General features: G+C 44.0%; 1 protein-coding gene across 1 annotated transcript in view; it reads left to right on the top strand.

Annotated features, from left to right (window-relative positions):
- The window catches only part of stk25b (serine/threonine kinase 25b), a 122334-nt gene extending 99872 nt beyond the window's left edge, over positions 1-22462 (top strand). Inside the window, exons 9-11 of the mRNA XM_068041832.1 lie at positions 774-848; positions 2135-2271; positions 19372-22462. Of these exons, the coding sequence (XP_067897933.1) occupies positions 774-848; positions 2135-2271; positions 19372-19411 (252 nt within the window). The 3' untranslated portion in view covers positions 19412-22462. The remainder of the gene's footprint in view (positions 1-773; positions 849-2134; positions 2272-19371) is intronic.
- The last annotated feature ends 584 nt before the right edge of the window (positions 22463-23046 follow it).

The raw sequence follows: 23046 nt of genomic DNA, 5'->3' as shown, positions 1-23046 counted from the left end.
AAGCGAGTGAGGAAGAGGAAGGATAGACCTTTGGGGGATTCCAACAAGAGAGGCCATTGCTGGAGATGCTCCAGCTACAATTAGTTAGTTAAGAGTAGAACTAGACGAGCAATGTCCCACTGAGCTGAACAATAGAAGAGAGGCAATGAAGGAGGATGATGGCGTGGTCGACTGTGTGAAAGGCTGCAGAGAGGCCGAGAAGAGGAAATGCAGCATGCTCACAAAGGTGTCATTTGTGACTTTGACTAGGGCTTTTTCAGTGCTATCGTAGGAGTGGAAACCAGATTGGCAAGATTCAAACTTTGAGTTGCAGGAAGGATAAACATGGATTTGGAGGTGACAAGTTCAAGGACTTGGTGCCACATCAAGCAGTCAGTGTTTCGGTGGGGTGGGGGGGGGTGCATGGAGAAGTTTGATGAGGGAAAACATTTTTAAAAAAAACAAATAGCTAAGCTATAATTATGGTAATTATATTTGCAAGAGTTGTGATGGCTTAGGTGGTTAGTGGTTAGGTGATTGGGGTTTTAAAAGCCTGTAGATTGACCAGGAAGGGAACATTGGTTCCATTGGTTTCAAAACATTGTTTAAACTCTTTATATCAGCAGTGAGATTGGAGGGAAGGGGAAGAACATGTTTAGAGTTCAGAGGAAATTTCAGAGAGGCACTGACCATAGAAATAGAAACAAGAGTGGCTGTAATAGAATGGTTGAGGTCAGAGGTGAGAAATATTGCCCACCAGTTTGCTCACTATCCTTTTGTGTTTTGTTTTAAAGAAGCCCTTGGAGCCCATGAAACGACAGCCAAAATCAAAGTGCTTGATGACCCTGGTCAACCCCATGTTCAGAGAGGTAACACAGCCACTGTATGTGACCAAATATGCTTGTGTGTGTGCCTGCTTGTATTTTTCAGCTGAAATGCTTAGACTAGCTGGCTTTAGAGGCATGGAGCACAAGAAATTCTTTCTTCATATCAGCGGAAATTAAGTATGAGGGAGTGAGTTGATTGGGTGCCTACCTTTGTTGGCATCACTAAGTCCATGCTCCCCCTCTTCTCCCACCACCCAGGTATTTATATGGTATGAGAACCTACAGGAGTACTAAAGTGAGCATAACTGATCAAAAAGTAGCTTGTTCCCTGTGTGAGTCCTGAATGGATGGCACAGTGCTGAGATCAAAGACCTGTTTTCACCAAGGACCCTCACAGTCAGTAGAGAATATGTTTTATCCCGCCTGCGTGGGCTGCATTCATGCCTCAGCTGAATAAGTAAAAGAACATTGTTCTAACCAGCTACTTCCCCTTGATCTCATCTGTCTGGCCTGGATTTATACCCAGGTCCCAGAAGAGAAATGCCAGCGTCTAATGCTCCATTTCCATTTATTGGATTTTCAGTATGTTCCAAGAATGCTCTCTGTCTCCCAAAAAACCTGAAAGTAAATACACTGCCTGGAAGGTACTGAAGCATACAGACCAGGAGGCCAACTTCTGTCCCTGGTCTTTGCCAGGATGGTTGATCTCTTTCAAAGAGCACGCTCGCAAGTAGAGACTGTCCATGGGATGAGGTACTAATAAAAAGCTGGTGTGTGTACGAGCAGGCCCAGCATGAGTCACTGCACTTGAGGGGAAAGCAGTGGTATCGAAAGGCGACACGCAGGACACAAACCTGCCTTTTCTTCGTGCTCTGTATTTCTGGCATTTTCTGTTCTTATTCGAAGGAAGAAAATGGGAAAGAAGAAATAAAAGTATTTTCTCTGATCCATCTTCTTATTTCCTTTAGTTAGCAAAACCATCTGTGGATTTTTTGAGGTGCCATTAACATTTTTGTTTGGTGCCTGTTAAGTCTTCAATTGTAATGAAGCTTTTATCAGTAATTACCTGCTGTCAAAAGTAGATTTGTCAAGGCAGCCTCTTGGCACAGCAGGTTTTGTACCAATGTGCTATGCCCCAGAGTGATATCAGGGAGGTTATTCCTCTTCCTGATGTTCCATGTGGTGGGTTCTGATCCTTGGTGACAGAGATGAGTGGATATCCAGAAGCTTATATCATAAGGTTCTAGGTTGTTGATTGAGAGCTCTTGTGTCTTCTGGCAATAGCTTGACATTTCACATTAATTATGTTTTGTTCTATTTTGCTGAAGCTACAAGAGAAGCACAAAGTCAGTGGTGGGAATCTGGGTGCCATCGAAGAGCTGGAGAATGCTTTTAACCTGGCAGAAGAGTCCTGTCCAGGCATTTCAGATAAACTGGTAGCACACATGGTGGAGCGGGTACGAAGGTGAGTGAAACACTGAAAAGAAGCCGTGTACACAAATATATTCACAGGATTAAGGGAGCAAGTGTTAGATTTTCATGTAATATTAGACAATCCTCATTACTTTTTGTGAGCTGGTGTGTTTTAATGTGTTGGAATCATATAGAGCTGCATGACGTAATCCTGGCCTCATCCTATGGCTCGTTACACAGCAAGCTTGTTGGCTCAACAAACTGGTCTGACGCCTAAATAACACCTGTCAATGCAGTTCACCCGGCTCTAGCTGTTTTGAAGCTGAGAGCATACTCCATCTTTTAAGGTGCTTTATATTTTCACCACATCAACTCTGCTGTCAGGTTAAGGGTGCAGATTTTAACCATGTAAACATGGGAGGTAGACTGACAGTGTCCAGGCTCATCCATGCAGGAACATGTGTGAAGAGACATGCAATGTTATCTTGGCCCACACTCGGCTCTTGAGTCCGAACTACTATGGACTTGAACAAATAAATTTGTGCCATACTGAGGGAGTGCTGCATTGCCAGAGGTGCTGTCTTTCTGATGTGACACTAAACTAGGTCACTGTACGCATGCACAATTGGGTGTAAAAGATCACACGACAACATTCAAAGAGCAGGGAAGTCTTTATGCCCTGGCCAACACCACTAAAACAGATTAATTGACCATTCATTTCACGTGACGTTTGAGATATCCTGCTGTGCACCCTGGCTCTCATGTTTGTTTCCAGAGCAGTGAATGCTCTTCAAAAGCAATTAGTTAATTATGAAGTGCTTTTGGGTATTATGAGGGTGTGAAGGCACTATATAAATGGCAGGTTTTTTTGTTCTTTGTTAATGTGGGTTAAAGTAGGCCCAGAGATTAAAGATTGCGCTGAACCGAGCATGGTATCTCAACTTATATATTGTTTTCGTAGTTAGTCTGCGGCCTCCCAACTGTTCTTTCTGCGGTGGCTGTGGCACCCCCAAAATGGAAGACACCCTATCCTCTGGTGGATGAGATGCAGTAAAATGATGGAGGGGTGTGGGGGTGGTGTTAACTTTGGGCAAGTTGTGGCTTTGTAAGAAGTGCCTGTGGGTGATTTCTGTAACAACTATATAATGCGTTCAGTATCCATTTAAAGAAATGATTTCGACCATTCACTACTCTGACAAAACCAGTTCTGATCTCAACTTTTTCTGCAGAACCTATTGCTTAAATGCTGGCTACTATGAGGATCTTAACTTAAGCTTTGATATATATGAATCGTTATTGATTAGAGGTACAGTGCAAAGATTATCAAGTTTAGTTTTTAAGAACAAACTTAAGCTAGATGACTTTTCAATTGCGGTGCAGTAGAAATGGGGGAAATTAGAGATGTCAAATCTTCAATGGATTGTGTGTTTAATTAAACAGTTTCACCCAGTGGTAGGAGTCTGTGAATCCCTGTTAAGTGATCTTTGAATTCTTAGTGGTCAGACAGCATATTCAATGAGCCTTTGTGCAGCTCTGTTTTATCTATTTTTAGATTCCTTATTAATTTATCACAGCTGCAGGACATCATGTATTGCAGCACATGTCTACAGCACACAGCTCTAATGCTTATTCCTATTTACTGTGTGCCATGCTCACTGTATCTCTATAATAGTCGTCCTTTCTCTTTGACTCTCTATCTCTTGCTGTACATACCTCTCTGTTTTGTGGGGGAACTGAGGGAGAAGACAAGAAACCCTGAGAGCAGACAGTGTAGGGAGAAGAGCATACAAATGGGGATCGGTAGAGTAGGCATCAGGGAGATATGGGTAACAGGACAGTGTGTGGGGGAAATCAGAAAAGGGGGTGAAACAAAAGGAAAATATTAAACACAAAATTTGTATAGTGTGTGGAAAGGATCTCATATTTAAAGGAATAAATTAATTAATATTAGATAACACTATCTAAGTGATAGATAGTGACACAGGATTTAAAATCACAAAAAACATGGTGCACAGCATCCAAACTAATAATCAGCAATTTTCAATTCCTATTGACAGTGTTGCACAGTCTTTGTCTATGGTGAAATAAGCTTATGGCACAGGAACGTGAGAATGCAGTGTCTACTAAAGATCATTATGGTCCATTCAGCCTGTCCCAAAGCTCAAACAATATCAAACTTTAACCCAGATAAATGTGAGGGGATACACTTCAGTAGGATAAACAGAAACATTACCAATGCTTTAGAAAATAAACTGAGCAGGGTAGAAGAGCAAAGGGATCTCGGGATACAGGTAAACAAATCATTAAAAGTAGCATCTCAGGTCAACAAAGCAATTAAAAATGTTAACAAAGCACTGGGATTTATTTCTAGGGGTATAGAATTCAATAGTAGTGAAGTTATGTTAAACTTGTATAGGCCCCTGGTCAGGCTGCATTTAGAGTATTATGCACAGTTCTGGACTCCTCCTTTCTTTGGCCTCCTTGTCTTGAGAAACAATGGGTAAGCGCCTGGAGATGGTCAGTGGTTTGTGAAGCAGCAACTGGAGTGGCTATAAAGGCCAATTCTAGAGTGACGGACTCTTCCACAGGCGCTGCAGATAAAATTGGTTGTCAGGGCTGTTACATAGTTGGCTCTCTCCTTGCACTTCTGTCTTTTTTCTTGCCAACAGCTAAGTCTCTTCGACTCGCCACTCTTTAGCCCCGTCTTTATGGCTGTCCGCCAGCTCTGGCGATCACTGGCAACTGATTCCCACGACTTGTGGTCAATGTCACAGGACTTCATGTCGCGTTTGCAGACGTCTTTAAAGCGGAGACATGGACGGCCGGTGAGTCTGATACCAGTGAGGAGCTCACTGTACAATGTGTCCTTGGGGATCCTACCAACTTCCACGCAGCTCACATGGCCAAGCCATCTCAGGCGCCACTGGCTCAGTAGAGTGTATATGCTGGGGATGTTGGCCACCTCAAGGACTTCTGCGTTGGAGATATGGTCTTGCCACCTGATGCCAAGGATTCTCCGGAGGCAGCGAAGATGGAATGAATTGAGACGTTGCTCTTGGCTGACATACGTTGTCCGGGCCTCGCTGCCGTAGAGCAAGGTACTGAGGACACAGGCTTGATACACTCGGACTTTTGTGTTCCGTGTCAGTGTGCCATTTTCCCACACTCTTTTGGCCAGTCTGGACATAGCAGCGGACGCCTTTCCCATGCGCTTGTTGATTTCTGCATCGAGAGGTTACTGGTGATAGTTGAGCCTAGGTAGGTGAACTCTTGAACCACTTCCAGAGCGTGGTCGCCAATATTGATGGTTGGAGTATTTCTGACATCCTGTCCCATGATGTTTGTTTTCTTGAGGCTGATGGTTAGGCCAAATTCGTCTGCTGATGAGGTCAAAGGCTTTGGTGAGATCAATGAAAGCAACATAGAGGGGCATCTGTTCGCGGCATTTCTCCTGTAGCTGGCAAAGGGAGAACAGCATGTCAATGGTGGATCTCTCCGCTCGGAAGCCACACTGTGCCTCAGGGTAGACATGCTCAGCCAGCTTCTGGAGTCTAATTAAAACGACTCTAGTGAAGACTTTCCCTGCCTTGCTGAGCAGGGAGATTCCACAGTAGTTGTTGCAGTCACTGCGGTCACCCTTGTTCTTATAGAGGGTGATGATATTGGCATCGCGCATGTCCTGTGGTACTGCTCCCTCATCCCAGCACAGGCAAAGCAGTTCATGGAATGCTGAAAGTATAGCAGGCTTGGCACTCTTGATTATTTCAGGGGTAATGCTGTCCTTCCCAGGGGCTTTTCCATTGGCTAGAGAATCACTGAGTTCCAATTTTGTTGGCTGTTCGTCCAGTTCATCCATGACTGGCAGAGACTGGGCTGCATTGAGGGCAGTCCCAGTGACAACATTTTCCCTGGGGTACAGTTCTAGGTAGTGCTCCACCCAGCGGTCCATTTGCTTGCGTTGGTCAGTGATTGTGTCCGCTGATTTAGACTTGAGGGGGACAATCTTCTTGATGGTTGGCCCAAAAGCACTCTCAATGCCATTATACATACCTCTGATGTTTCCGGTGTCGGAGGCCAGTTGAATATGACTGCATAGGTGTTGCCAGTAGTCATTTGCACAGCGCCTGGCTGTTCTTTGTATGCAGCGCTTCTGGCTACTTTTAGTGCTATGGATGTTAACTTGCTGGGGGCTTTCTGGTAGTTCAACAGTGCAATGCGCTTAACGGCTATGACAGGTTCCAGCTCTTCAAAGTGTGATTGAAACCAATCTGCATTCTCCCTCTCACTTTTGCCATAGGTGGTCATTGCTGAGTCATAGATGGCGTCTCTGATGTGAGCCCACTTCCTCTCTGCAACCCCTGAAGGAGTGTTTTGAAGGGCTTTTTCAAGTGAATTTAGAAACTTATGTAACAGCTGTGGATAAGAAATTCTGTCATTGCTGATGCGCGGGTGGCCCTTCTGCTTGGAGTGAGACACGTAGCTTCTTTGGTTTGAGTCTAACTTTGCTGCACACCAGGGAGCGGTTGGTGTTGCAGTTCACACTGTGGAAGCTGCGTGTGATTTGGACACTGTTTATAGAGACTTGCCTTGTGACGATGAGGTCCAGCTGGTGCCAACGACATGATCTTGTGTGCCTCCACGAAACCTGGTGACAGGGTTTAGTATGAAAGAATGAATTGGTGATGCAAAGGTTGTGATAGGTACACAAGTCAAGCAGTCTCTGTCCATTCTCATTCTTCCTTCCAATGCCATAGCGCCCAAGGCAGGAGGGCCATGACTCATGGTCGGCCCCAACCCTGGCGTTAAAGTTCCCCAGCAGGAACAAATGTTCGGTATTAGGAATGCTACTAACGATATTATGGAGTTCCTTGTAGAACTGGTCTTTAACTTCAGGTGGGGAGCAGAGTGTTGGAGCATAGATGCTGAGCAGGTGTACTGGACCAGAGGCGGTGAGCAGTCAGATGGACAGTATGCGTTCTGAGTCATTTGAAGGTGGCTCTATCATGCTGAGCAAAGAGTTTCTGATGGCGAAGTCCACTCCATGCTGTCAAAAAGGACATAAAAGCACTGGAAAAGTGCAAAAAATTATTTAGGAGGAATGATTTAGAAGAAAGGAACCAGAACTGAGGGATTATAGCTATCGGGAAAGATTGACAAGGTTGCACCTTTTTATTCAGAAAAGAGACTTGCGAGTACAGTAGCGTAATGGTTATGTTACTGAACAAGTAATCCAGAGGCCTGGACTAATGATCCAGAGAAATGAGTTCAAGTCCCATCATGGCAGCTGGAGAATTGAAATTCAGCTAATTAACTACATGTCCTTTAGGGAAGGAAATCTGCTGTTCTTACCCAGTCTGGCCTACATGTGACTCCAGACCCACAGCAATGTGGTTGACTCGTAACTGCCCTCTGAAATGGCCTAGCAAGCCACTCAGTTGCATCAAACCACTATGCAAAACTGCAATAATAAAATCTGACAGACCACCTGGCATCGATCTAGGAACTGAATACAACAAAGGCACACCCTGCCCAGTCGACCCTGCAAAGTCCTCCTCATAAACATGTGTGAACTTGTATCAAAGTTGGGAGAGCTGTCCTACAAACTAGTCAAGCAGCAGCCTGACAGTCATACTCACCGAATCATATCTTACAGCCAACGCCCCAGACTCCTCCATCATCATCCCTGTCCCATCGGCAGGACAGACCCACCGGAGGTGGCAGCACAATGGTATACAGTCAAGAGGGAGTGGCTCTGGGAGTGCTCAACATTAACTCCAGACCCCATGAAGCCTCATGGCATCAGGTCAAACAGGGGCAAGGAAACCTCCTGCTGATTGCCACCTACTGCCCTCTGTCAGCTGCTGAACCAGTTCTCCTCCATGCTGAACATCACTTGGAAGAAGCACTGAAGGTAGCAAGGACACAGAATGTACTCTGGGTGAGAGACTTCAACGTCCATTGCCAAGAGTGGCTCGGTAACACCACTATTGACCGAGCTAGTGGAGTTCTGAAGGGCATAGCTGCCAGACTAGGCCTGCAGCAGATGCTAAGAGAACCAACATGAGAGAGAAACCTACATGACCTCGTCCTCACCAATTTATCTGTTGCAGATGCATCTATCCATGACTATATAGGTAATAGTGCCCATTGCCCAGGAGACCCACTGTTGGAAATCAGGGGTGTCAGAGTCAATTAACTCTTTAACCCTTTTACTCTCAAGTTCTGAAGTGATTCGAGGTGATATCCTTATTGGTGACTGTGGTTATATTTTATTCAGTATAAGTAAGACGTGACACATGCTAATGCCTGAGCAGTAGTACCAAAGCACAACAGCATTACCATTACTCCCTGGTTAAGACACAATTTCCACATGACTACAGCACATGGTCATACCCTAGACACCTTTGTGTCAGTCAGTGCAACATGTACACATGTGGAATAAAAACAAGAAATGCTGGAACCACTCAGCAGGTCTGGCAGCATCTGTGAAAAGAGAAGCAGAGTTAACGTTTCAGGTCAGTGACCCCCCTTCGGAACTAGCAAATATTAGAAATGTTAGAGGTTATAAGCAAGTGAGCCGGGGGTGGGGCAAGAGATAACAAAGGAGAAGGTGGAGATTGGACAAGGCCACATAGCTGACTAAGAGGTCATGGAGCAAAGGCAAACAATATGTTAATGGTGTGTTGAAAGACAAAGCATTAGTACAGATAGGGTGTTAACGAACTGAAGATTAAGCAGCAGCAAGTACAAACATGAAAAAAACCCGTGGGTAAGCAAACTGAACAAACTACAATGAAATGAAATAAACAAAAGAATAAAAATTGGAAAAAATGTAAAAAGGAAAAAGAAAAAATAACTAAAAATAAAAGTAAAATGGGGGGCCTGTCATGCTCTGAAATTATTGAACCCAATGTTCAGTCCGACAGGCTGTAGTGTGCCTAATTGGAAAATGAGATGCTGTTCCTCGAGCTTGCGTTGATGTTCATTGGAACACTGCAGCAAGCCCAGGATAGAGATGTGAGCATGAGAGCAGGGGGGAGTGTTGAAATGGCAAGCAACCGGAAGCTCAGGGTCCTCCTTGCGGACTGAGCGGAGGTGTTCTGCAAAGCGGTCACCCAGTCTGCATTTGGTCTCCCCAATGCAGAGGAGACCACATTGTGAGCAGCGAATACAGTATACTACATTGAAAGAAGTACAAGTAAATTGCTGCTTCACCTGAAAGGAGTGTTTGGGGCCTGGGATAGTGAGGAGAGAGGAGGTAAATGGGCAGGTATTACACCTCCTGCGATTGCAGGGGAAGGTGCCATGGGACGGGGACAAGGTGGTGGGGGTAATGGAGGAGTGGACCAGGGTGTCGCAGAGGGAACAATCCCTTCGGAATGCTGACAGGGGAAGGGAGGGGAAGATGCGTTTGGTAGTGGCATCACGCTGGAGGTGGCGGAAATGGCGGAGGATGATCCTTTGGATATGGAGGCTGATTGGGTGGAAAGTGAGGACAAGGGGAACCCTGTCATGGTTCTGGGAGGGAGGGGAAGGGGTGAGGGTAGAGGTGCGGGAAATGGGCCAGACATGGTTGAGGGCCCTGTCAACAACATTCCTCAACAACAGTTGAGGAAAAAGGTCATATCAGAAGCACCATCATGGAAGGTAGCATCATCAGAGCAGATGCGTCGGAGATGGAGAAACTGGGAGAATGGAATGGAGTCCTTACAGGAGGTAGGCTGTGAAGAAGTGTAGTCCAGGTAGCTGTGGGAGGCGGTGGGTTTATAATGGATATTAGTAGACAACCTATCCCCAGAGATAGAGACAGAGAAATCAAGGAAGGGAAGGGAAGTGTCAGAGATGGACCATGTAAAGGTGAGAGAAGGGTGGAAATTGGAAGCAAAGTTGATAAAGTTTTCCAGTTCAGGGCGGGAGCAGGAAACGGCACCGATACAGTCATCAATGTACCGGAAAAAGAGTTGGGGGAGGGGGCCTGAGTAGGACTGGAACAAAGAATGCTCGACATATCCCACAAAAAGACAGGCATAACTAGGACCCATGCGGGTATCCATAGCAACACCTTTTACTTGAAGGAAGTGAGCGGAGTTGAAGGAGAAGTTGTTCAATGTGAGAACAAGTTCAGCCAAGCGGAGGAGGGTGGTGGTGGATGGGGATTGGTTGGGCCTCTGTTCGAGGAAGAAGCGGAGAGCCCTTAAACCATCCTGGTGGGGGATGGAGGTGTAGAGCGATTGGACGTCCATAGTGAAGAGGAGGCGGTTGGGACCAGGAAACTGGAAATTGTCAAAATGACGGAGGACGTCAGAAGAGTCACGGATGTAGGTGGGAAGAGACTGGACCAGCGGAGAAAAGATAGAGTCAAGATAGGAAGAAATAAATTCAATGGGGCAGGAACAGGCTGACACAATGGGTCTGCCGGGACAGTCCTGTTTGTGGATTTTGGGAAGGAGGTAGAAGCGGGCTGACCGGGGTTGCGGGACTATGAGGTTGGAAGCTGTAGAGGGAAGATCTCCAGAGGAGATGAGGTCAGTAACACTGACCTTTGGACAGTGGCTTGATGTTCGGTGGTGGGGTCATGGTCCAGAGGGAGGTAGGAAGAAGTGTCTGTGAGTTGGCGTTGAGCTTCTGCAAGGTAGAGGTCGGGATTAGACCTGAGAGAACGGAGTGCCTCCAGTTCAGAGGGGGACAGGTTAGAGTGAGTGAGGGGGGCAGAGAAATTGAGATGACCAATGTCTCGCCGACAGTTTTCAATGAAGAGATCAAGAGCGGGTAAGAGGCCGGGGGAGGGGTCCAGGTAGAGGGGGAATGCTGGAGGCAGGTGAATGCGTCTGCTGGTCGGGAGGAGGACTCCTGGTCAAAGAAGTGAGCCCGGAGACGGAGGCGACGGAAGAAGAGCTCAACGACATGCCGAGCGCGAAATTCATTGAGGTGGGGACGTAAGGGGATAAAACTGAGACCTTTGCTGAGTACAAAACGTTCAGCATCAGAGAGGGGGAGGTCAGAGGGTATAGTAAATACACGGCAAGGGGTCAGATCAGAAGGGGTGGGGTCAGAGGGAAGTGAAACGGAAGGAGGATCTGGAGGAGCAGTCGTCCCCATTTTCCGATTAGGCACACTACAGCCTGCCGGACTGAACATTGGGTTCAATAATTTCAGAGCATGACGGGCCCCCCATTTTACTTTTATTTTTAGTTATTTTTTCTTTTTCCTTTTTACATTTTTTCCAATTTTTTTTCTTTTGTTTATTTCATTTCATTGTAGTTTGTTCAGTTTGCTTACCCACGGGTTTTTTTCATGTTTGTACTTGCTGCTGCTTAATCTTCAGTTCGTTAACACCCTATCTGTACTAATGCTTTGTCTTTCAACACACCATTAACATATTATTTGCCTTTGCTCCATGACCTCTTGGTCAGCTATGTGGCCTTGTCCAATCTCCACCTTCTCCTTTGTTATCTCTTGTCCCACCCCCAGCTCACTTGCTTTTAACCTTTGACATTTCTAATATTTGCTAGTTCCGAAGAAGGGTCACTGACCCGAAACGTTAACTCTGCTTCTCTTTTCACAGATGCTGCCAGACCTGCTGAGTGGTTCCAGCATTTCTTGTTTTTATTTCAGATTTCCAGCATCCACGGTATTTTGCTTTTATGTACACATGTGGTCCCTCCTCCAGCCCGGCCTTCTGCGAGAGTTCATGTTCAAGACAATCCCAAGTCTCTTGGTTGAATACTGGCTCACCTTAAGTGCTTGGAGCACCCTTTCTTATACTGTTGCTACACAGCGAAGTCAATGGAAACCACTTTAACCTAGTCATTACCTTGCTATGTCTTGATCTGCCCAATTGCAAGTGATGTCACGTATCCAAATGCCTGCCCTGGCCAGGTCAGTGTCTCATGATTCCTGTTATCATCTGTTTTTCTACTCTCGGACTCTTAACAGCACATTGACATTTCAATGGTAGTGCCTGGTCAAAGCAAGTAAAACATGGTGGCCTTGGCATCCAGCTATCCTTTCTAGGATTCAAGCCATTATTGTTTTCTTTCCCTCTGTCTGGGCCTCTGGAATTCTACTACGGTGTTTATCTTTTAGTTCTCACACAGCAGCCTTTCTGTTTTCACGCTTTGCTTGAATTTCTGCTGAGGTTTACCGTTTTACCATTTGGTTCCTTATAAACATTTGGACTCAATAAAACACTTTGTCAATGAAGGCCCAAATCAAAATTTCCCATCATGTCACCTCTCAGCCACTTCTAACCCAGGGCATATCATAAGCTGGGTTAAAAATATAGTTCAGTATAAGTATTATCATTACCTAGGATTACATAGCGTATACAGCACAGAAACAGGCCATTTGGCCCAATCAGTCATGCCAACATTTATGCTCCACTCGTCATTCCTTATCTAAATCTATCAGCGTAACCCTTACCTTCTCCCTCATATTCTTGTCTAGCCTCCTCTTAAATGCAACTATACTATTCGCTTCAACTCATATCACAGCTAGTGAAAACTCAAATTTATTTGTTAGCTGTCGCTAATTAGCAAGAAAACCCGATGTAAGGATTTCCCAGGATTCTTACACCAACTGCTGCTCTCTCAACCCTATTCCAACTAAACAGCTGACCACCCAACTTCCCTTTTTGATGAAAGGTCACTGACCTGAAACGTTAACTCTACTTCTCTCTCCACAGATGCTGCCTGAACTGCTAAGTATTTCTAGCACATTGTTTTATTTCAGATTTCCAGCATCTGCAGTATTTTGCTTTTATTATCCCCTTCGGATCTCCCTGTTAGCCGATATTGTCCCTCTCTCCAAATCTGCCAACTACCACCTCATCTCCAACCTCCCTTTTCTCTCAAGTCTTTGAATGTGTTGTCGCCTCCCAGATCCATGCCCATCTTTCCCAGAACTCCATTTTTGAATCCCTCCTATCAAGTTTCTGCCCCTGCACAATACTGAAACAGCTCTTATCAAAGTCACAAATGACATACCACATGACTGTGACAAAGGTAAACTATCTCTCCTCGTCCTCTTCAACCTGTCTGCAGCCTTTGCCACAGTTGACCTCACCATCCTCCTCCAGTGCTTCTCCACTGTCATCCAGCTGGGTGGGACTGCATTCGCCTGGTTCCATTCTTATCTATCTAATTGTTGCCGGACAATCACCTGCAATGGCTTCTTGTCCTGTCCCCACACCATTATCTCCAGTATCCCCAAAGGATCTATCATTGGCCCCCTCCTTTTTCTCATCGACATGCTCCTCAGCGACATCATCCGAAAACACAACTTTAGTTTTCACATATATGCTGACGACCCCCTGATCTACCTCACGACCACCTCTCTCGACTCCTTCACTGTCTCTAAATTATCAGACTGCTTGTTTGATATCCAGTACTGGATGAGCAGAAATTTCCTCCAATTAGATATTGGGAAGACTGAAGTTATTGTCTTCGGTCCCAGTTCTAAATTCCCTTCCTTAGCCACTGACTCCATCCCTTTCCCTGGAAACTGTCTAAGACTAAACCAGACTGTTTGCAACCTTGGTGTCATATTTGACCCTGAGATGAGCTTCCGACCACATATCTGCACCATCACTAAGGCTACCCATTTCCACCTTTGTGACATCACCTGACTTAATCCCTGCCTCTGCTCACCTGCTGCTGAAAATCTCATTCATTCCTTTTTTTTTTACCTCCAGACTTGACTATTCCATTGCACTCCTGGCTGGTCGCCCACATTCTACCCTTTATAAACTTGAGGTCATCCAAAACACTGCTGCTCACGTCCTTATTCGCACCAAGTCCCGCCTTCACCTATCACCCCTGTGCTTGCTGACTTACATTGGCTCCTGGTCAAGCAACGCCTTGATTTTAAAATTATCATGTTTGTTTACAAATCCTTCCATGGCCTCTCCTCTCCCCATCTCTGTAATCACCTCCACATCTCTGAGATATCTGTGCTCCTCTAATTCTGCCCTTTTGAACACTCCTGATTTTAATTGCACTACCATTGTTGGCCGCGACTTTAGCTGCTGAGGTCCTAAGCTCTGGAATTCTCTTCCTGAACCTCTCCAACTTTCTTTCTTCCTTTAAATTTCTCCTTAAAACCTACCTCTTCGACCAAGTTTTTGGCCATCAGCCCTAATATCTGCTTATGTAGTCCAGTGTCTAATTTTACTTTATAATGCTCCTGTGAAGTGCCTTGGGACATATTATTACATTAAAGGTGTTACAACCTCAGTGAGAACATTGGTGTTAAATTGGGTTATGAATCCCCAGACCAAATTACAGAAGTACACAGCAAGATTTAACATTTTAAGACTTTTATTCTAACAGCTAAACTAAAATCACCATTAATTAAATAGTACTTTGTAAGTAGTTAATACTCCAATTGTAGAGAAAGGTATTTTCTTCACTTATTCAAACACTTCAAAACCTCACACCCACATTTATATGTTACACAGTCCTCCTTGAAATGAGATTTTTGCAACTAAAAGTCCCAAACCCCTCCCAGTTACAATGGGTTGGATCTCCTAGACCTTCTCAACGTCAATGTCCTCTTTGCTCACTTCCCTCTGAGCACTTTCGACCTGGACTTCCATGAATAAGGCGATCTCCGCAAACCTCAACTTTCAAATCAGGTTCGAATCTTCACAGCCTTTCACTGTATCAGTCTTCTGAGAGCAGGTGTTCCCCTCTCTCTCTCTCTCCCTTAAGGCTGCCACTGCTGGTTGTTGTTTTCATTACAGCCTGTAGATTTTCCAAAGTGTGTAGAATTTATCCAGAAACAGAAGGTCAGTAGATTTTTCCCATATGCAGAGCCCACAAGTCCGGCTACAGCAGAGCCACGTAGTTTCCCAGTGTTAGCAATTGCAATTCATATTTACATTTTCAGAGCCACTGGCTCCTTGTTTGCAATCTGAAAGTTTAGGAGGGTGAAACCCATTGTTCTTCAGGTGTTTTAACCCTGCATTCTCTGCTTTTCAAAAGGGTCTTTCATCTGGGCTCCTTGTTCTGGTAACCAAGATTCCTGTTTTGTCTTTAAGCAGAGTTGATGTGAGGTCACATGACGACTTTGACTCCATCTTAAACTACATAAGAAACAGAAGCAGGAGTAGGCCATTCGGCCCCTCAAGTTTGCTCCACCATGTAATAAGATCATGGCTGATCTGATTGTGGCCTTAACTCCACTTCCTCCCCACCCCCCGATAACCCTTGACTCCCTTGTACATCAAAAATCTGTTCTAACTCAGCCTTGAGTTGAATTATTGAATATATTTGATGACCCAGCCTACAGTGCTGTCTGGGGAAGGGAATTCCGAAGATTAAACAACCCTCTGAGAAAAGAAATTCCTCCTCGTCTCTGTCTTAAATGGGAAACCTCTTATTTTGAAACTGTGCCCCTAATTCTGGATTCCCTCATGAAGGGATACATCCTCTCAGAATCTACCCAACAAGCCCCCTCAGAATCTTATACGTTTCAATAAGATCACCTCTCATTCTTCTAAACTCCAATGAGTATAAGCCCAACCTGCTCAACCTTTCCTCATAAGACAACCCCTTCATCCCAGGAATCAGCCTAGTGAACTGTCTCTGAACTGCTTCCAATGCAAGTATATCCCTCCTTAAGTAAGGAGACCAAAACTGTATTCAATACTCTAGGTGCTGTCTCACTAATGCCCTGTACAGTTGTAGCAAGACTTCAAGACTCAAAAACTGGTATAGTAGAAGTGTGTTTCGGTTCGTGGGACACTGGCACCAGTACTGGTGAAGGTGGGGGCTGTACCATTGGGATGGTCTACACCTGAACCATGCTGGGGCTGGTGTTCTAGCGAACTGCATAACTAGGGAAGTAGAGAGGGTTTTAAACAAAATAGTCAGGGTAAGGGATCAAATTTGGGAATATGTGATAAATCAAAGAGTAGAGACAAGGCAAGAGAGAAAGGTATTAACATGGGAAATGATAGACAGTGACAGGAAGGGATAGTGAGTACAAATTTAAGAATAAATCAACAGTCAAGACTAGACGTTACAAAAATAATAAAAGGACAAAACTAAAGACTGTGTATCTGAATGCACGTAGCATTCAAAACAGATAAACTGATAGCACAAATAGAAATAAATGAGTACAATCTAATAGCCATTACAGAGACATGGCTGCAGGTTGACATAGATTGGGACCTGAATATTGAAGAGTGCATGGCATTTAGGAATGAAAGGAAGCTAGGAAAATGTGGAGGGGTGGCTCTGTTAATTAATGATGGTATTAGCACATTAGAAAGGGATGACCTAAGTTCAGGAAACCAGGATGTAGAAGCGGTTTGGGTAGAGATGAGAAATGATAAAGACAAGAAGTCACTCGTGAGAGTGGTGTACAGGCACACTAACAGTAACCACATGGTAGGACAGGGTATAAAGGAAGAAATAATGGGAGCTTATCAGAAAGGTACGGTGATAATCATGGGGGATTTTAATCTACATATAGGCTAGAAAAATCAGATGGGCAGGTAGCCTAGATGAGGAGTTCATTGAATGTTTTCGGGATAGTTTCTTAGAACAGCACATTCTGGAACCAGAGAGCAGGCTATGCTAGACCTGGAATTGTGCAACGAGATAGGATTAACTGATGACCTCGTAGTGAAGGCGCTCCTAGGTAGCAGCGATCATAATATGATTCAATTTTACATTCAATTTGAGGGAGAGAAGAATGGGTCCAAGACTAGTATTTTAAATTTAAATAATTATGAGGGCATGAAACAGAGCTAGCCAACTCTCGATTTTCCTTCCTAATTACTGACTGTACCTGCATGCTGACTTTTTGTGATTCATGTAAAACAGGATTGTCCAATCTTTTCGCATGGGGGAACCACGTTACAGTTTTTGTCTTACATCAGGGGCCGGTGATACAATTTCAGAAAGATAAAGGCAATAAAAATTTAGCTTAATATTAATTAAAACAACAAGAAATGTACATTTTTGTGAAAAAGCTCTAAATGAGAAGACTAATTTATTGACTTACATTATCTTCACTATGTTGGACACTCATTTAGTCAGACACCTGATATATTTTTGTTTGCGCAAGTAGTCAATGTTTACCTGCACACTTCTTGTAGTGATGCAGAGTCTTCTGGATAGATGTCATTCTGTCAGGAGTGCTCTCGATCACACTCTCTCCCCCTGTGTTCCCCCTGCCCATCCCCCGGGTACAGTTTACACCCTCAGGCTGGATGGAAACGTTTGGCAGGCTGGATCCTGGCCCACGGGCCGTATGTTGGACAGTACAAGGACAACGAGATCCCTCTGTACTGCAGCATTCTGCAGTCTCTCTCTGTTTAAAGAATAATATGCTTTTCTATTCTTCTTGACAATGCAGACAAGTTCACATTTTCCCACATTATACTCCATCTGCCAAATTTCTGCCCACTCACTTAACCTATCTATATCTCTTTGCAGACACTTTATGTCCTCCTGACAACTTTGTACCTATCTTTGTATCATCAGCAAATCTGAGGCCCCAGCACTGATCCCTGTGGCACTGCGCTAGTTACAGTTTGACAACCTGAATTGCCTCATTTATCCCAACATTAAAAATCACAGTTTTTTTTAAACATAATCATGCTACAAAGTCCAGCGTTCATAACAAAAGGAGCTATATAAATATAAGTGGTAGAGTGACAACTGCATGGCCCTGATGTACAATCTCTCACATTGCTTGTGGTGGTTAAGAGTTGTATTGATAGTGATCTGAGGGTAAATTAGTTTCCTTGCCTTGTCTTGTCACCACTTTGTTAAATGTGGAATTGTCTGTTGTGGAACGTAATGTGGAGTACAAGTCTCGAGCTGTAAACAGCCATGGAAGATTTAAGTGGCTTAATGCTAACCATCTATCAATATAAAAATGCTCCATCTCCTTCAATGACCAAAACCCTTTTCCAGTTCCTGGTTAAGCACTTTAAGCTGTTCACTGGTTCCTGAACTGAATTCCTGACAAGCAGCTTTTGGCTAGAGCTGTGCCCCCATGCAAACTCACATGAAAGTTGTAGCCTACTCAAATTGAGTTCCAGTTAATGCTGTCTGATGGTAAGATTGGCCATGACCAAAGCAATGAGCAATTTCCTGACTCTAGAGGCTGGATGCAGGTTCAAGTTGTCTCTTCAGTATTCTCATCTTACCAAATGCCATTGTATCCATTAAAACTATTATCCTGAAATGCTGCCTTGAAATTATATATGTTAAAGCTTTCAGTAAGGTCATTTAGATTGTGTTTCAGTGGACATCTTAACATCAGTTTTTAAAAAAAGGAAATCATTGTATAGAAGGAGGCCATTTGGCCCATTGCACTAAGTTGGTTGTTCAGCTGAGCCTAACTCTTCTAATTGCATTGTCCCTTCTATTGTTTTATATTAATTTTCAAATATTGATCCAGTTCCCTTTTTAAGTAACATAGTTTCTTACACAATAACCATTGGCTATCAGTCTTTTCCCTGTGCCAGTAACCCGCTGTGTGGAAACATTTCCTCTGGCTTCTTCTTCTTCTTCCAGCAACAGTTTTAAGTCTGTGTTCCCTTCTTATTAAAATATATAAAAAGATTAGACCTTTTAGAAACAGGGATTGATCATGGCGGCCAACAGTCCTGTCACTTTTTGATAGTTCTCCACCCCCAACTATCTTTCTTCACAACATATTCCTCAATCCCTACTGTCTCCAAAAATGTGAAGTATTGTGCCAATGCAGGTTACCTGGCTTCTCTGGCCTGGTAATCTGCATTGGCACAATAATTAACATTTTCCCAAAACAGTTTTCTGTCCAATTTTTTTCTGTCTACTCTCTTGCAGTCAGTGACCAGGGCAACCCCTAGGATCAGCCCCTGCTGAGGCAATTAATCTACACCAAGGCAGAGGTGGGGGAAGAAATTACTGTTTAGTAACTTCTGCTGTGAAGTTCAGTTGTGGGGTGAGGATCATGCTGAACAGTGATGTCTCATGGTTGAAAAGCCTATTGACACCATCTAGGCAGTTGGAAAAAGTTAACACCTCAGCTTGGGGTTGGGGGCACTAAGCGGTTGCAGTTTGCAGCCTGCACAAGCAGATGAGAAATGTGTGGAGCGGGTTGAAGCTACTCCTTTTGACTTGTTCCTCTTACTTCTCCCCTCCCTCAGGTATTCGCTAAGCGGATCCAGCAAGAATTCAGCGCGGTGAAGATCTCGACACCTCCAGGGGCTTCCCAAGTGCCCCGTGACCCAGCACCCAACAACACCCCTCCTGCTGCAGTTAGGAAAGCCCGTGGCTGCTGATGCCAGTGCTTCATGGCCGTGGCGACGAGACTCGATCGCACTGTTGGATCAGAACTGAAAACCTTTTACTTTTAACACTGCCACCATGAGGGGTGGCACCAAATAAGAGGGGTTGATATCTTTTTTGTTTTAATTAGAAGTTATAATATTTTTACAATTTCTTTATATACAGAGAAGGTTAATTGATGGTGTATATCAAACTGTATTAGTAGAAATGTACTGTGTGAAAAAGGACAGAATCTCTTTTGCTTGCCTGTCTAGGTTTTGTTTCAAAACTCAAAGGTCAATTTTTTAAAATGGTTTTAAAAATAAATATACTGTTTATAAGGGTGCAAGAACATGGATTATATGCATTCAGGATAGAGGGTGCTAAATAGTGGATAATGTTCCGTGAGCCTCTCCTTTAAGATGTGGCCACATTGTGCTGCTATTTAAAATGAAACAATTAGGTGGAATTAGCTACAGGAGTTGATACTTATCCAGACTTTAGATCAGCCAAGTCACCCTCATTTGAAGAATTCCTCACTCTCAGGGCAGTCTGGCAGCACAGTGAATATGTGTCTCACCTTTTGATTCAGAAGCCTGTGTCTTTCAGTCACTGCATCCTTGCTGGCCCCATTGAGGGAGGTTTCTCATATGTATGGCAACCTGCTAGATGGAGCCCTGCACTGAGGTGAGGCTTACCTGATTCTTGATGGTACTGAATTTCCAGCTCAGACTGGCTGGAAGGGAGGATTTGTGGGATGTGAGATGCAGAAAGGAGTGACAAAGCTTTTATTTTAAAAAAGTACGTAAAGCTCCTTCAGTGACAATAATATTGCTCCTGGGTATATAGTAATCCCTCAATCTAAACGAGCACTCTCACTCCCCTCCAATTACAGAAACATAATCCCACAAATGTCGTAAGACTCCAATTTACTGAGACCTGCAGAAGCGATTCTGTCTCTTTTTAAAGAACAGTTCCACAATGCTAAAAGGCTAGGTTGCCTGAAAGGGTGTGGTTTATACTCATGTCCAGTGGAGCAAAGTCACACCCATCGGGGATTATGCCGAGGCTGTCTTGTCTTTGTTTTCCTGCACCTTGTTCGGTGGAGGAGATCAAGGTACTACCTCCAGATCCAGAATCTCAATTCCTGGGGGAGATGTGGCCTGTAGTGTTACTCGAGCAAAATGTAAATGGGCCAGTATGTTACTCAGATTGGATTGTAGAGTAATTTAAAATTGGATGTCGCAAATCCAAGCCTGGTAGAATCTGGAACTGCCTCTCTCCGGCCCTCGCTCTGAGCTCTTCATTTCCAAACAGTTGGCAGGGGCAGTGAATGACCTGTGGACAGTTCGAAGAGAATGTATATCTCTGAATGTGTTTAAGGACGGATTTAAGAGGTAGATTCCTAAAATGTTTTACTTCCACTCTACCCCTTCCGATTTGTACTGTCAGTACTCAAGAGAACAGGAATTTGTAGGCGTGTTGAAGAAGCATTACTATTTTCCACTTTGCAACAAGTTAGTTGCTGTCGCCAGTGGATCTCCATGTTCCAGAATATCTTGGGAATTTCAGTCTTTCAACTGAACCACTGTTGGCCAATGTCATTAATGGCATCGACATGGACTTTCCTACTGAACAAACTGGATGAACATTAGCAGGATGTATTGACAAAGAGCTTTGATATCAGGTGATACAGTTTTTATCCATCTAGTTTTAAGGAAAGTTTCTTTACTTTACCTCATGTAGCTGACAGCAGTTAACTATAATTTCCTGTGTCTCACCTTAATTTGTGTGTTTTTTTTCATCTAAGTACACACCTTTCATTGTGCAAATCGGAAACCATTCAGTTTAGATTCTGTTGTGTAACTTGGGATCAGTATTAATTCTGAATGGATCCTCTGTACGGACTTAAATGGCAAGGCAAATTAGATGGATTGTTTTTCTTTTGCACCTTGCATTACTAAGAGAAACAAAATGATTGATGCTATCACCATGAAATATGGACAGCCATATTGTTCTGCTAGTACAATGAAAGCCTGATACAAATGCCATGATATAATAACTAGGAGGAAACAGTGAAAGGGCGAAGTGGAACAAGTGAGGGTTGCAGGTTATTTGGGGAATTGGGGGGAAATAGGTGTAGGACCTCAATCAACAATCCTTATACAGATAACATTTTTAGCAAGAAAAGACTTTGAACAGTATTATCCAAGAGTGGACAGAGTTAGTATTAAGGCCTGGGAGAAACCAAGATACTGCAGCTGTAACGTGTAGGGAAAAGAAGCGTGCATGCCAGTTTTCAAAGGTACTGTTGGTAACATCCAAAGAACTGACAGGCAGCAAAACTTGCAGGGGTAGCATTTCCGGGGCGATCTCCTGCAATGGCTTTGGAGAATTCCTAGCAAGTTGATATAAAGGGCTATTTGCCTAATATCTCTGGGTTTTACCTCAGTGTTACAGCTGGAAATCTGGAGAAACCCATCCTGCTGTGTTTTAGGACACACATAAAGTGATTGAAAATTAATTTGCTGGCTTCACCTTTCAAAAGGAGCCTCAGTTTTTTGGGACTCCGGGTCTGACACCCAGCTGCCTGCAGTTCCAAACTTCAGATACCTGCACTTCATTGAGAGACAAATGCAAGTTATCAATGAGTTGATGCTCTGTGCCCTCTCACTGTGTCCTGAATTGGACCTGCCATTTGAAAGGACGAAGGAGCGAACATAAATAACTCTAGTTTTTAAACTCAACAGCCATGTTAGTGAAACTAGGGATTGTGTTCCTGTATGTCCAGTGTTTGTATACTGCGTGTATTAACAGTGTACAAGTGCACACCTGGTCCTTGCAACCCATTTATTACCTATTTAAAGTCCAGTTTAGGTTTGGTTGTAGTTATTTATGGTGAAGGAGGGTGTCCGTGCTCTTGGAGCTGCGGATCGTGTTTTATATACAGTACAAGAATAAAATATAAGAATGGGCCACCTGTAGTCTGGCTTTATTTACAGCAGCATTTTCAAGGTGGGTCTGGTTTCCACCCTGCATGTTTTAGAAACAAAGTTGGGCTTGGATTTGTACAGATGACTGACCAGTTAATTTGCTTTTGATAATGAGGAATGATGGCTAAGATACCCTGGAAGTCTCAGTACTTTTTGAACAATGCTGTGGGATCTTCAATGTCAGCCGAACCACAGCAACAAAACAAGCAGAGCCTTGGTTAACATCTCAACCAAAGGACAGCACCTGAACAATGCAGGACTTCCTTGCTGTTGCATTTAGCATGATGTCCTCATCACCACTGCACTGTTTTGTCAGCCTAGATTTTGTCCTGCAGTGAGGCTGGAGCCTTTTTACACAATTGAGAGTGCCATCACCTGAGCCAAGCTATCCTGGTTACACAAACTTGTATTGGGAGCTGGAAGAGCTTATTTTTTATTTATCTATTTAGAGATACAGCACTGAAACAGGCCCTTCAGCCCACCGAGTCTGTGCCGACCAAGAACCACCCATTTATACCAACCCTACAGTAATCCCATATTCCCTACCACCTACCTGCACTA

This window comes from Heterodontus francisci, chromosome 11 (assembly GCF_036365525.1).
Source record: "Heterodontus francisci isolate sHetFra1 chromosome 11, sHetFra1.hap1, whole genome shotgun sequence".
NCBI classification, from domain to species: Eukaryota; Metazoa; Chordata; class Chondrichthyes; order Heterodontiformes; family Heterodontidae; genus Heterodontus; species Heterodontus francisci.
Note: the sequence above shows the minus strand (reverse complement) of the source record. Positions and strands in the feature narration are given on the sequence as shown.